Source organism: Manihot esculenta, chromosome 9 (genome assembly GCF_001659605.2).
Source record: "Manihot esculenta cultivar AM560-2 chromosome 9, M.esculenta_v8, whole genome shotgun sequence".
Taxonomy (NCBI): domain Eukaryota; kingdom Viridiplantae; phylum Streptophyta; class Magnoliopsida; order Malpighiales; family Euphorbiaceae; genus Manihot; species Manihot esculenta.
Window position 1 is genome coordinate 1651854 of NC_035169.2, and position 16597 is coordinate 1668450.

General features: G+C 35.4%; 1 protein-coding gene across 1 annotated transcript; it reads right to left on the reverse strand.

Moving 5' to 3' along the window:
* Positions 1-8818: 8818 nt before the first annotated feature.
* LOC110622963 (protein STRICTOSIDINE SYNTHASE-LIKE 10) lies at positions 8819-16122 on the reverse strand. The gene is made up of 3 exons (XM_021767734.2): positions 15725-16122; positions 10250-10513; positions 8819-9578 (listed from the first exon to the last, which is right to left on the reverse strand). The coding sequence occupies exons 1-3, from the start codon at positions 16006-16008 to the stop codon at positions 9011-9013; spliced, it is 1116 nt and encodes a 371-aa protein (XP_021623426.1). The 5' UTR covers positions 16009-16122; the 3' UTR covers positions 8819-9010.
* Positions 16123-16597: the final 475 nt, after the last annotated feature.

Consider the following 16597-nt stretch of genomic DNA (forward strand, 5'->3'; position numbering starts at 1 on the left):
AAGTTTGGTTTGAGCTCAAGTTCAGGCTCGAGCTCGAATTAATAATTACACTTTAATCAGTTTTTAATTATCATTAATTTAAATAATATAAAAAAACGAGAGTGTACATAAAAAAAATTACGTAACACAATTTATAACTAAAATAACACAAATAAATATAAATTCAACAACATAATAAAATTAGATTACACAGAAAGTTATTAATCAAACGAATAAAGTTGATTCCAACTTCCAACAGTTGAAACAAGCTAATATAATTTAATTATCTTCATAATCATCTTCATGCTTGTTCAATTAGTTAACTTTAAATTTCAACTTCAACATCCATATAACCTTAATTAATTATTATTAATATACTTTGATAATTATTATCATCTTTTATATTGTATGCTTAATTATATACAAAATTTTTTTTGTAATTATACTTTAATTTTAAAATGTATATAATTTTTACAATTCAATTTATCATGTAGTACTATAATTTTAAAGAATACTTATTATAATAATTAATATTAATTATTTGTGATTATACATTAATTTTATGGAATCTTATTATAATAATTATATACAAAAGATTTTTATAATTTAATTTTAAAGAATATTAATTATAATAATTAATCTTAATTATTTGTAATTTTCAATACTATAATTTTCAAGTATTTATAATAGTTTAAATTTTATAACTTTATAGTTATTTTTATTTTTTTAATAATATATAAACTTGTTCATAAATTTATTTAACGAATTGGTTCACCAATTTATTTAAACAATATTACTCACGAGCCTATTTAACGAGCCTGCTCGTGAGCCTTCTCAACGAGCCTGCTCGCGAGCCTTTTCAACGAGTCAGCTCGCGAGCCTAAAAACGAGCCAGCTCGCGAGCCTTAACGAGCCGAATACTATGGAGCTCAAGCTCAGCTCGTTTAAGTGATGAGCCTCAAAATTGAGCTCGAGCTTGGCTCGTTTAAAAAACGAGCCGAACTCGGTCGAGCTTTTATCGAGTCTCGTCTCGAGTAGCTCACGAATAGCTTGGCTCATTTACATCCCTACCAATCCATCCCTAGAATGACATCAAAATATGTCAACTCTAGAACCACAAGGTCAGCTGGAAGGCATCTATCCTCTATAAACACTGGACTGAACTGACAGACTGACTCTGCCAATGATGGGTCACATCTAGGTCCACTGACCCAGAGAGGACACGCTAACTCGGATACGATCAACCCCAAACTCTCTGCGGCTTTAGAAGAAATGAAAGAGTGAGAAGCACCGGGGTCCATCAAAGCATACACCTCTGAACACCCAATGATGAGAGTACCTGACACCACTGTGTTCGAAGTGTCTGCCTCCTGCTGCGTCATGGTGAAAATCCGTGCTGGAGCTGACGGACCTGCACCTCAGGAACCCATCCCTGATGAAGAGGCTGCCCCTCTTCCTCTACCTCTGCCACTACTTGGTGGTCGGGCCGAAGCTGCTGACTGTACAACACTACCTGACGTCATCTGCTGGGATGGTGCAACCAAAGTCGCCTGAGGACATTCCCGTGCATAATGGCCCTCCTGCCCACATCTATAGCAGGCTGTAGATCCCAACAAACAAGCTCCTTTGTGCGGTCTCCCACACCTATTGCAAACTGGAAGATCTGCGCCCGAACTGGAGCCGCTACTCATTCCCAGGCCTGACTTAAGCCTGTTCCAGAACTTGCCTCTTTTTCCTCTGAGTTTATCCCATCTCTTCTTGCTCGCACTTGCTGTACTCTGTGCGGAGGAACCTGGTTTAGCACCAGAAGACTATGCCTTTAATTGCTTGACTACACCCTGACTTATGGCACTGGCCTCCATCTTTCTAGCAGCATCCACAATGGAGTGGAAACTCTCCTTCTCCGCATGAAGAATCAAAGAGAAATACTGGGGATGAAACCTTGTGGCATATCTCTTTGCCTTCTTCTGATCCGTATCATACGCCTGACCCACGTATGGTAACAATTCCAGGAACTTATCTGTATACTCATCAACGCTTATCTCCTCCGTCTGTCTCAACTGTTCGAACTCCACAACCTTTAACTCTCTGGAACTGTCAGGAAAAGCCCACCCAGCAAATTCAGTGGCGAACTCTTCCCATGTCATACTGTTTATTCTGGGGTCCACATAGTTCTTGAACCATTCTCTGGCTTTCTTGCATTTCAACGTGAACCCTGCCATCTCAATGGCCCTGCTCTCATCTGCTCCCAACTCACTTGTTATCATTCTGACTGCACCAAGATACTCAAAGGGATCATCTCCCGTATTGAATTTAGGAGCATCCAACTTTAAGTACTCCGTCATCTTCACCTTAGTTCCCCTGACGAACTGGGTTGTGCTTCAACAACAGGGGCTACTGGTTCAGGTGGTGGTGGTGGAGGTACTGTTTCTCTGGATTCAGGCGATGCTGATCTTGGATGAAAAGGTGGGGGTGGATACATGTGATATGGTGGATAGAAGGAAGGATAGGGCATATATGGCATGTAGGGTGGATATGGGGCAAAGCTAGAGTAATCCGACGTGCCTCCCATCGGATACTCCGGGCCCTGTGGAAAGGGTGGATAGCCAAACCCTGAGACCTGAGCGCCTCCCTGGGACTCCCCCATGCCTTCTTCTGACCTTCCTATACCCATACTTCCATCTCTACTCTGAGCCTCCTCCATAGCAAGTCTCTCCTCTTCTGATCTTCCCCCTCTGCCTAGTCCTCTTCTGCTCTCGTCAGAAGACCTTCTAGGGTCTCTTGACGTTCCCTCCCTGCTTGACCTGTGAGTCCTTGCCCTTGGCAATGCAGGAGGACGAGCAACTGTACCCTCACTTTCAGGTGGGACTCCAGTCAATCTCGCGGATCGACGAGTTCCTCGCATCTTACCTCTCTCTCTGGAAACAACACATAACAGAGCACATAAGCAACAAATAGGGGAAAACAACACATGCATCATGGCATTGCACATCATCAGATAGACAGGACTAACATCCTATCCTACTGGACATGTTTTCCTATTGTGCTTGACCTACTAAACTTCTATGAGCCCAACTCTAGCTATCTTGGTCCGACCATGTGAACCTAGGGCTCTGATACCAATCTGTAACAGCCCGGAAACCGAACTGCTACCGGCACTAGGATCCAAATCGACTTAAGGTCGCCGGGACCCGTAGTAAGCCTGTTATACTGTCTGTGTACCTGTGAAATCCCATACATGATCATACATTTTCTGTCAAACCATTAAAAACTTTTCTTTCCTCCAGGGCTTAACCTGTGCATGCACTATTTCTGATCTATCAACTCATAATGTTAAGCCTGGTTTTCTCATATGTAGTAACAAGAAAAGAAACATACATAAACTGATCATGTGTCTACAACAAGGGATTACAACTCTTATAAGTCAAGCACAAAGCTACACACTATACATTATCTCGTGCTTCTTGCAAACCCTGCTGGACTCCCTCTGGACTCTGAACCTGCAAACCTGGGGGATAGGGGAGAGGGATGAGCTATACAAGCCCAATGAGCAGAACTATAAAACATGAGTGGAAAACATGATCTCATGGAATGCATAACAGCACATCATCTCAGGGATAGACATGACCACCAAAAATCCCACTATAAGGATGCCTGGCCTAGCCAGGTCTTACAACCTCCGTCTGCCTGGCCCGGCCAGGTCTTACACTCTGCCTGCCTGGCCCAGCCAGGTCTTACTATCTCTGCTGCCTGCTCTAGTCAGGTCTTACCTACAGATGGCTGCCTGGCCCGGCCAGGTCTTATAACAGAGTTTGGGCTATTGGAGTCGCCTTGGTCTATCCACAGCCTCATACGCATCGTATTATGCAATGCATCATATTCGTGAACCTAATGCAATCATCCTACTAGACTTATTATGATGCATGATATATGCTCAAAGCAGTTTAAGTCTGAAAAGAGAAGTTCCACTCACCTCTGGCTGACTCTGTACTCACTCTGCAGGTTCTGAACCTGTGCTCACTGCTGCTCTCTGGGATTCCTCTGGTCCGTTCCTACACAGGTGGACTCAAATGAGGGACCAAACTAACTCAAGAACATCTCTAAGAAACTCCCCAAAAAACCCTCTAAAAGATCCCCAAACAATCACATAAAACATGCTAAAGAAAGCTGGACAGGGCACTTTTGGCGGCAGGTTCGGCGGCCGAAACCCCTCTCCAGAGACAAAACTCATGCATGTTCGGCGGCACCTTCGGCAGCCGAAAGTCTCGTCCAGAGACGAAACGCAACCTTCGGCGGCACTTTCGGCGGCCGAACCTTGCCTCCAGAGACGAAAGTCCCAAGTTTCGGGGGCAAGCTTTGGCAGCCGAAACTGCCTCCACAAGGGGTTCGGCGGCCGAACCTTCCTTCGGCGGCCGAACCTGGTTTTGCCCGCTGGGCAGAACCCTGCTCTGTTTCATGCAAAACTTACCCAAAACGTACCCAACATGCATCTCAACTACTCCCAACTAGCACATACCATCAAACATGCATAAAGAGGGCCAAAACTAGCCTAAAACCTCAAACAAACACATCAAACAACACTTAACATGCTTGAACATAACATCTCCCAAAACCTAAAACCTCACCTAAACCTAATCATGCATACTACCCATCAAACTTCCATAAAACCTTTAAAACCCATCAAAGAAGTTCAGAATCCACCCTTACCTCCTTAAGAACTTGCGGATGAGTGATCCTAACGTGGAGATATGAAGAAAACCTCTTCCAAAGCTCCAAACTTCCAAACTTGCTATTTTTGCTCAAAACCTTCAAAACACACCAACACTCTTAAAATCCTTGAACGATTTGGTGAAAAACATGAAAAACATGAAAGTCAACTTGGGAGAGGCTGGAACTCACCTCTGGCTGCAAGTGGAGGAGAAATATCCTCCTTCCACCGACCTTTGGCCCTTTTATAGGTGGCTGGCCAGACCACCTTTGGCAGCCGAACGTGAATCCGAAACCATGCAATGTTCGGCGGCCGAAAGTGACCTTCGGCGGCCGAACCTTTGCATTTCTCCCTTATTGCTTTTCTTGCTTTTCTTTCAAAACTCATTTCCTTTAACACTTGAAAACATTCAAAACGCTTAAAACACACATGAAAACATATGTCTTACCCTTCTCGAGGGTTCTGACACCCGAGATTCCACCAGACGACAGGAATTTCGAGGCCGGACTCGAGCCGGGTATTACACTTTTGGGATCTGTTGTCCAGTCATATTTGTCCAAGCTTAACAGCTTGAACTTGATTGGAAAAGTTTCTACTAAGATCTCTTCTGATAGGGGTGAGGCATCATCCAAGTCATAGTCATCTTCCTACTCCTTTTAGTACCTTTGAACAGCCCGTACCAGTTTTCAGTCGACATCCTTCAAAGCATCGTCTGATGACTCTTCTTTCTCAAGCTCAGTCTTACCATGGGACATCGTGTGGATCACCTCTGTTCAAGTCCTTAGGGTATTAATAGAGACTTCCTCCCTTCCCTTAGGAGTCATGAATAATGCATTCCCCTGAGTTTTGTATTGCACGAGAGTAGCCTGCAACCTTTTGATATATTGAAGTATTTGCTCATTGCTTAGATTGTTGAGATTTGCTTTGTTGACCATTGAGGGTGTGTTTTGTCCACTGCTATGAGTAAAAGAAATGATAACACCCTCATTGGTAGCAATATTAGTACCAACTTATGAATTGTCATCCATTTCGAGAGAGAGAAAAGAAAGATTTTTTTTAAGAAAAAGTGGATAAGAGACCGATTTTAATCCAAATGAACAGAGAGAATTCAATGGATTTTTCGGTAACAAAACCAAATGATGTGCTCGAAATAGAGTTGTGTTGCAATTGGTTAATTTGCAAGAGAGAGAAAGTGATGTAGTTAGCGCCTACTGCAGCCACTCCGACGCTCAAGTCAGTAAACTGAAGAATAAGGTGAGGGTAAAGAATTGCTTAATTAGAACTCAAGAATAATTGTGTAAGAATTGATAAGGGATTTCACCGGCTAATTGATTGAGAATCTCGTAAATACAGACATAATGGGTATCTGCTAGATTGTGCCTGCTAACAGTAAGTTTATATGAAGACTCGACATTTTTAGGGAAGGGTGACTCTTGATGAAAAAAGGGTGCTACAGTGTCCGGGTCTTCCTTTTCATAGGTGGAACCGCATATCAGCTTATCAGACTCTTGTCATATAATCATATCTTATGATGACAGGTTATAACTTATTTTGGATGATTATTGTATTACATCAATAATGATTATTTTTAGTGATTGTTGTATTATATTAATCATGAATATTTTTCTTCGTTTTCATTTTGTTTTACAAAATAACTTATACTTAAAAAATTATTTTATATAAATATATTTTTATGAAAAATATTTCCAATGGAAATATTTGTAGTAATTTTAAAAATAAAATATATTAATAATTTTATATATGAAAGTATTATTAAAATTATTAAAATTTAGAAAATAACTTATTTTTTATGAGTAATTTTTTATTAAAATTATTAAAGTAAGTAATTTTTTTGAAAAATAATTTAATTTTATCTTTCACTAGAAATATATTTTTTGATGACAATTTTTTTTAGGTGCTGCACATGAAAATTATTTTTTATATAAATAACTTAATTTTTTCCACATAAAAGAATATAGAAAATATTTTTTTTAAATAAATGAAGGCTTAATTAGCATAAATATGATCATATTTTAATCAAATTGTTTTATCATTATAAAGATTAAGGCTTCATCATCTTTAAAAAATATAAACTAATAAAATGAATATAAATTAATAATATTAAACATAAAAATTAATTTTATTGATAATTAATTATTAATTCATGTTAGAAATTAAAAAGAGAAAATATAAATGGAGTAAAATAGTAATATTTTTTGAAGCATAAAGTAATAATTTTATAGTTTTTTAACATGTAAGCTTATCAATGAAAATAATTTGTTTGAATGAAATGATGGGATTTTATTATAATAAATTAAAATTTAATCAAATAATTAAAAGCATAGGTAACTCATTAGACTTGATAGTGTCAAATTCAAGTAGCCAATCTCATTTTGTAGAAAAAATGTGGTATATAATCAGTGCAATTACTTTATATTGAAAATATAAAAGTTGTTTTTTTAAAAAAAATAAAATTAAAGATATTACATTTATAAATTCTATAGGGCTGGAGAAGTATACATGTATAAGATTAATAAAGGCCCAACCAAATTAAAAGAATCAAAATAAATTAAATTTAATGACTAAATCAAAAGAAATCATATTCAAAACAAATCAAATAAAAAATTAAATCAATAGGAGCTGATAGAGACTCTACTCCTTCAATCCCTAATTCTCGGTTCAAAAAAGAAATCGAATAGTCTTATCGCTACAAATTCTAAACTATTACTGAAAATGTGAAGAACAGAATGCGGATGATAACTTAGAAAAATTAAAATATCAACAAAATACATAAACATGTAAAAGATAAAAGAGCTAAAAAAAACTAAAAAATATATATAAATAGAACATAAAGGAGAATAAAAAATCCCAAGACTCCTGGCAAAACACAGCCATGCAATTCTGAAACACCACCTAGGAGAATGATGCAGCAACGCTCTCGACTGGAGCGTTGGTTACCGGACGTAAAGGTGCGATCTTGAGTTACCGATGTGACACATACAAAGAGATCCTTTCTAAAAGTCGATTGGAGCACTCCTTGACGGATAGGTCTCAAACTATACCCTCTCAGCATAACAGCAAGACCTGCAAAATAAATTATACTCCATCAACAACAAAAGAAACTAACACATCTAATCTGGCCAAGGGAGATCAAATAGACGGTAACAACCAAAACGAAACAAAGAAAAATAAAACTCATCTATGCCCGAAGGCAGGGAAGCTAACCATATTACAAAAAAAAAAAACAAGCAAACCAGGAAAACATCAACAAGCTCGATATAATAGGAACACCTCATCTCACTGATCTTTCTTTTCTCCTTCTCACATGATTTTCTTAGCTAGAAACTAAGGATAATAATAAGTTTTATATATATATATATATATATATATATATATATATATATATATATATAAACTAAGTTGCCTATGCGTTTTGACAAATATATATATAAAAAGTAAGTTGCTAATCACTCCAAATTCTTTATAAGTTTGATGGAAAATATTTTATAAGAAAATATTTTTTAAATTTTTTAATATTTGAGTATTCAGAAAATTTAATTAGCAAAAAATATTTTCTATATAAGAAAAAAATAAATTCTGTTTTGAAAAATAAAAAAATCATTTTCCATGCGTTTGAAATTCTTATTAAGACTTTTCTATATATATGTATTATAAATTTTATTTTTTAAATTAAAATTAAATAATAAAAAATAAATAAATATAAATTATTTTTTATAAATAAATAGATAATAAAAAAAGTTTAAGATGTATTAAAATTTAATAAAATTTATAATTTTTTTGTATTTTTTAATAATAATAATTTAATTTTTTTAATTTTTATTGTGTTATCAATTTAATCCCTCCGTTTAGATTAACTTTTTCAATTTCTCACTCACTAACAGTGAATTTAATAGATGAACTTTTTTCTAGTTATAAATATTAAAATTATATACATTAAGTCATTATAAATATTAAAATTATAACGATTTTATTGTTACAAAAAATAAAGTCCAAATAAATTGTTATAGTATAATAATATTATTTTTTTTATGAAAAAAATAAAAACTAAATTATAGATTTCATCAAATATTAAGAACTACATGGTAAATTTCTAAAAAAGAACTACCAAGGTAAAAAATAATAATAATAATTATTATTATTATTAAAAGGTGATAATATTTTTACCTATAAGTACGCTGACCACAGACCAGTTTGATTAAGACAAAAAGTTCTATTTCTCAAGTGTGAAAGCACAAAATCATTCCCAGAATCTAAAGGAAGCAAATTACTTAAAAACCCTTCATATAATGAGCCGCATCTCTTCTACAAATCGTAAACACCAAGGAAAGGCACCAATACTGATCCAATCCACAGCTTCCCATCCTTTTCTTCAACTTCACTTATAAACTTTAATGTCTTTCCATCACAATCTTCTAAAACTTCCAGAACCTTCCCATCCTCAGTCAGCTTTATAGCAGTTGCATGTGGCTTCCCTCCTACTAACAGTGAATGCAGTTGCTTCAAGCTAATTGGAAGTTTTAACAGTCCCTTTCCAATCCATGAACTTGAAAGAGCCAACTTTGCAATAAGTCCTTTCTTGGAATGCAAAGCTACCCAAAACTCCCCTTTTGAATTTCTTCTGATATTGTCCGGAAATCCTGGAAGCTTTACGAAAACTTCAACCTTTCCGGCATTTGGACCTCGAAGCCAATACCTTGAAATCTGACAAGTGGTGGTTTCAGCTACTAGCACAAAAGAGCGGTCCTTGCTCAATGCTACTCCATTGGCAAAGGCAAGGCCTTCAAGTAAAATTTTGACTTCGCTGCTTGATTTATCATACTTCAGCAATCTACCTGTTGTGTCTTTATTCAAGATTGCGGATATAAATTGCCTACGAGAAATGAAAAACAGAAAACGAGGAAGAAAAGAAATGAATTATCCAATTAGAAACAGTCGTTTTATGGAAGCAAAAAAATAATCTCAGGATCAAAATGGGGAATATGATACATCCCTTGTGTATCTAGAATCCAAATCAACATCTCAATGAGTTTAAACAGATTACATACAATTATTCCATAATTCTTCGCAAAGATGGGGTCAAGAGGACAATAAAGAGGCTCTTCAGGTCTCCCAGACGCTAATTCCCATTTCCTTTCAATTTGGTAGTTCAATCTGAGACAGCATTTGCTATATGCTTTTTTGAGATATATTGAAGAATAGATAGAAAATCTTTCAAAAAGGAATATGATAGTCACTATAAAAATCTCCTTCCTCAACTAAATTCTAACAAAACTTCTAATGTCAATGATTTCATTAGACCTGTAACAAGTAATCAGTTATTTTAAATCTAGTAAACTAATTTCACATCTTGATGCGCTAAATTTTCATTGTCTTCTTGTGAAGTGAGTACCATCCGTTTTAACATTACACTGAAAGTAAAATCCCAAGGTAACCTGATAATGCATAATCAATTTCTGGCCTTCTTGAGAAAACTACAGAATAGAACATGTCCTATTAAGACTTCTAGAATACCTTCAAAATCGAGGGTTCTGTTTAAATTACCTTCGTTGGAAGATTTTGCTTGTATCTGTGAAGTAAATCACATCTTCCTCCTCATCAATATCCACATCATTGGTAAAGCGCAAGGGATGGCCTTGAACTTCAGAGACCACTGGCTTGGCTACACCTCCATTTGGACCTACTACTTGAAGACCTAAATAGGCATCAGCAATGTAAAGATCTCCAGTTTTCTTATCAAACCGCAGTCCCAGGGGCCTTCCACACACATGCTCCAATTCTGGTGCAAACGGGCGAGTGCACTCCTTCCTTACATTGAGGTTTCAGTAAGTCAAGAATATGAGAGCATAATAGCTGTCAGGTTAAAAATAGAAAATAAAACTGGCAATCAAGCAACAAAACATTATCTGTTAATAATGATAAGCCTTGCATGGGAGCATATTTGAACCATCAGAAACAGGAACCTGACACTTAATTCTCTGGCAGATCATACCTTGATTTATGCACAAATGAGAGAACAAACTCCTTTAATGGAAATTGTGGGTTCTGGCTAATCAAAATTATTTGACATCTTATAAAAACAATGTAGCCAACAATGTATTCGAGAACAACTTTATTACGGAAAGCAAAATTGAGTTCATTAGAAATAATATATGAACAAGAATTAAACATGGAATGAAATAGGACTTGATTTGCATTACTCGTCTTTGGGTCAAAATTGCACTAATGGCATTCCGAAACAAATATCATATAGTGACTCACAAAGTAAGAGAGGCAGATTTAACACAGTTAATTATTTAATGGAGGTCAACATGTCTATAACATTCAATGTATTTAACAACATAATAATTTATGCATACTGATTAGTTTTACTTGGTCTAATTTTTTGAAGAAGACAAGGTTACATCTATGAGATGAGGTGAAAGATAGAAACTAATCACAGCTTCACTTGCCATGCTAAGTAGGTCATTTTGTTTTAAGAATTAAAACGTTGATCTGATTGTATCATGTTCTGATGATCCAAACATTATTTTATTAAATTATGACAAGGCATACACAGTATTTTTAAATGAATTCCACCATTAGCACTAGCCACGTTAGGAAACTAGTTATGCTAAGGTTTACATCACTTCAACTTTGTGCAGATAGCAATAAAATTGCAATCTGGCCGCATATTCAAAATGCAGAGAGTATATTATACAAACATCAATTAATCGCTACGGAGACAAACTCTGCCAAAACAGGGATGAGGCTGCATAAATTAATCCTCCCCAAAGCCCACAAATGTGGGATTCTTCAGGCACTGAGTCACCCTTATTAGTTACACCACTATGCACACTTCTTTGCACAGGGAAAGAAGGTTCTTGAAAATCCATCTTTATGGATGTTTGAGCTCTCAATGATTTAATAGACATGTCCACCATCAAGCTTCCTGATCTTGGTAAAAGAAAGGTTATTTTTGAAAAAACTTCATTATGGTGAAGAAATATTTGACCATTTACTAGACATCTTTTACAAGAAATGGCCCTGTAGAGGATGATACATGAAATTTTAAATGCATCACTCTCAGAGGTTTTGAATGCCGAAAAGCTGAATCTGTTGTGCATGTTAGTATTTGACTGTGTGGTAAGGGTAACCAATAACAATGACACAATAGCATGAACTGCTGCAAGTTAATTTGCTTTTCACCTGAACAAAGTGGAACCTGTCATTTTCAGTTAGTTTACATTAAAATATGCACAGTTGACTTCATTAACATGTATTAATAGTGAATTATTTACTCTGACAAATTCAGTACATGTGTGATAACACGAAGGACGCCAAAGAAAAAGAAAATCCTTTATCAAACTGCATTATTGAAAAATGAAATCTTAGTAGTATCTTGCACTAAGATCAAGCAAAGAGGACATTAAATTTTAAAAAAGTGAACCTTAATGTATGTACAGACTACAGTCTTAATCTAAAAGTTATTATTCTTGATCATAACAAAGAAGGATACTAAATTATATTAGTTGTATTTTGGTATCTAGCATAATATGAGCAACAGAAGATACTTTTATTGCATTAAACTCGAGCAACTGAAGGAGGTTTCTTGAATAGGAAATAGGAAGTATTCAGAAGATTTGGAACTAGAAACAATATTTTCCTAGGCATAAAGAACCTTTTTATTAAAAGTGACAGAAAAGATCAAGCCTATCACATTACTGAAAATTTTACACCTTGAGGATTCAACTCTAGTTAAAAGCTTATCAAACTCTTCTAATTCAAACACTCAATGCCCATATAAATGACTCTCTTCCATTGACATTTGCAAAATGCAAATCGATGACGCATGATTGAATAAAAGAAAACTTTTTGAAATATATAAGCATATAAAGGCATTACAAGCATAAAGTCTTGATTTATTCTAATTGATGATCATATAAAGGCAATTCCACCTATGTGAGTTTAGCAAAACATAACCCAGATAAAATGATACTGATCCTCATGACAAAGGAGACACCCATAATTGTATAAACTACTGCATTATTAAATTTATGAGTCACATGATGAAGTTATGGAAAATAGTGAATAAGCACAAGCTTAAAGATGCTATTAAGGTATTAGAGAACCAATATGGCTTTATACCCAGTGCAACAGATGTTATCTGTTTAGTGAGAATATTAATGAAAATATACAAAGAAGAGAGGAAAAAGGTTCTCCACATGGTATTCTGTTATGGATGCTTTTGTGGGAAGAGCTTATAGACATCGTTATAAGAAACCTGTAGGTGTTGAAGCTGAACATGTTAATGAAGTTGCTGCTGAAACAGAAAGTGCTTGATGAATTAAATTTCAAGCTGTTGGCATCTTATCAGCAAGATTTAGTTTGTTTAAATTTGTTTGTTATTATCAGCAAGATTTAGTTTGTTTACTTAATCTGTTGAGATTGGTTGTTATATTTCAGTTTTCAAATTTTTAGATATGTGCTTTGAATTCAAATGGGAATGTAAATCTGAAGCCTTCACTATATAAGACATTGATTCATGGAATAAAGCATTCAGATCAGTAACTCATGAGATTCGATAACTCTCTCTAATGAGTTCTCATTTATTTTCACAATAGCTTCCTCAAGAAATAACAAGAACGTTAACAAGGAGAAATCAATTTGGCGTGAGGAGGATTTTCCAGTTCATAGACCCATGACGAGATCCTATTCCCGGGCACGTAACATATTCATTTAACTAAAAGAAGCTTATAATATAGCAAGGACATTGAGATGGCATATGGAAGAGTTTCCAATAACAATGAGTTTACATGAGGGATTGGCTTTGGGTTCATCTTCATACCTATTTACCTAGTTATAGATGATTTGACCAGTCATATTCAAGATGATATCTCATGGTGAATGTTATTTGTAGATGAATATGTCTTCATGTAAACTAGTGATGGAGTTAATAAAAAATTGAAATTGTGGAAAAGGACTCCGGAAAGTAAGGTATCAAGCTAAGTAAAAGTAAACGAAATACATGCAATGCAAGTTTATCTTCAGTAGAAAGAATGAAGGTGATTTTAGTACCTAGATACAATCAGTTCAAAACACTTAAGTTTTATCATACAAAAGAATGAATGCAAGATGGATGAATAGAGAAGTCTAATGCGGTATTACGTGATTGTAAGATTCCTAACAAAATGAAAGGTAATTTCTATAGAACTACGGTCAGAACAGCTCTATTATACATGAGTGAATGCTCAACATCCAAGACAGCAAATATGCACAGGATAAGTGTGTAGTATTGTGATTATTAAGATGGATGTACAGCATGCCATTGGTAAGATTAGGAATAACTACACTCCTCAAAGATTAGAGGCAAAATAAGAGAGGGTCATCTAAGATGGTTTGATCATGTCCCACATTGAAAGCTAAATGTCCAGTAAGATGGTTTGATCATGTCCCACATTGAAAGCTAAATGTCCCAGTATGAGAGTGTGATAAGTTAATAAGGGAAGAAGAAAGGAAGGAGAAGGCCTAAGATAACATGGAGGGAAGTAGTATCAAAGAATTTATAAGTTTTCAATATCTACGCAGACTCAATGTCTAATGAAGCTGAATGGAACAAAAGAATCTATATGGTCAACCCTATTAGTTTGAGATTAAAGCTTAGTTGTCATTGATGTTGATTATCTATAGAAAAGGTACATATCAACAGAAGTGAGAAAATAGATTTCATCAAGTGAGTAATTTGAAGCAGGAAAACAAAGAACTCCATGAATGATTATCACCAATAAAAAGAAATTCACTTTGCAAGGCACAAGAACAATGCGTTAAAATTCATCCAACTTGGACTACCAACTGCCTTCTATTATTCTTTCAGAAATAAAAAAGAGAAAAAAGGGAAAATTGCTCTCCATTCTTGCAGCCCCATAGTGATTGTATGTCTAATTTGCTTTGTAGCCAAAAGAAGCTTAATTCTAAATTGCAAACCACATTTTAAATTTGTTTCAATACTTTCAAATAGCAACTTGGAGAAAAGGAGGTCCACAAAGGTCCTTCACCAAAAATAAAATAAAATAAATAATACATTAAAATAACTTTTGTGGCCTTCACCACAATCTTAAATATCAAAAGACAAATGATGCTTTATCCAGCACTAAGGATAAGCCTGTGGCAATTACAGCAGTTAGCGAGGAACTCTTGTGGATTAAAACACACAAGAGTTAGGCCTCCAATGAGAGCAGTTTTTTTCATTGTGATAGTTGGAATGCCACTCAACTCATTCAAGAAAGCATGCATATTTACGGGACATACACCAAAGACACATCAATGACAGCGGATCATATGATAACTGAAACCTTTCTAATTCAAGAGGTCCGAAACCTTTTTGCACCACAAGATAGAAACATAACCACGGGACTACTGGTTCAGAGGCAATTATAACTGAAACATTAAGCATGAAGGAACTTTTGTATGTGAACTATATATGATGGATTTTCTCCTTAGTCTTTGCATTTCCATTTTAAAATTCAAGAGTCTTTTGTTTTCGGGTTGCTTGATTGTTTGTATTCTTGAGAAGATTTTGGTTACATGACGGATATATGATTCACAATTTGTTTAACAACCACAATCTTATCTAACTTATTGCTGACTGATTTTTCAACTTGCTAGTTACCACGCTTAAGACCGGAAGGCAGAGAAAAGTACAGGTATTTGTAGAATGGATTGGCTTTCCATTCATTTCCTGCGAAATATTATTCAAATTTAGCCATCATTAATAGCCTAAATTTCTCAAAAACTGAGAGCATTAAATTGAAGGTAAGAAATCAAAATCTCCGATTATGCCAATTTATGGATTGAAAATTGAAAATTTTGAAAAATTATAAAAAAAAACATACAAAATTTTTCCGTTCTTTAAAATTATATTAATATAGATATGTCTACTATCTTAAAAACTCATTACTTACCTCCCTGAAGCAACAATCTATATGAGATCATTAAAGCAAAGAGAAAAGCGATGGAAATTAAACATGATGGATTTGTCACCTATTGGAAGTGGTAGTGGCAAAATCAACCCAGCCGCGGCCATCTCCTTGCCACTTGAGAATTCTTCCATCAGCCACACCAGTGTAGGGTCCTTCTCCATTGCGATCGAAGACCAGGCTCTCCGGTCCAACGGCTCCGGCGACTGGAACGACCTTAGCAGATTGGAGATGATTATGAGATGATGGTAATGGAGGTGGAGCAAAGGGATTGATGGGACTCGTTATGAGGATGGAGAGGATTGCCACTAGAGCCGCTAACGCAGCTACCGTCAAATTCCTGTTCATGGCTTTTAGCTTTTTTCTTTCTTTCTTTCTTTTTCGCTCCTTCTCTACTGATTTGTTTTAAACTTTCAGTCTGTACGGAGAGATGAAGGGATACGAAAGAAAATAACACGTGGAAAATAGTATGAGATTCATTTTTCTGGTTGGACAGAGAAGGAAAAACGTGGAGGAGAGGGACAAGGTTTAAAATGAAGTTTTTGGTGTTCAAAAAAATAAATATTTGAATTTTTGAGTCCTCAAAATAATTTGTTAAATTAGGATTTGATCACTTACACGGTCAAACTCTATTTCAGACCTTTTTTTATTTTTATTAATATAGGAAAAAAAAAATAATACAGTAAGGACCGCCACACGACATGTCACTTAGCTTACCACGTGATAAGCTAATTATTATATATAAATAAGGGTAAACTGTAATTTAGTCCCTTTAGTTTAGTGAAATGCAACCTTTTGTCCATCTATTTTAAAAAATTTCAATATAATCACTGTAATTTTTAAAAACTATGACATTAGTCCCTCCCGTTAGATTTTCAGTTAAATTACCGTTAATTTTAATTAAAAAGACTAAAATACATATTCTCTCTCCTTCCTC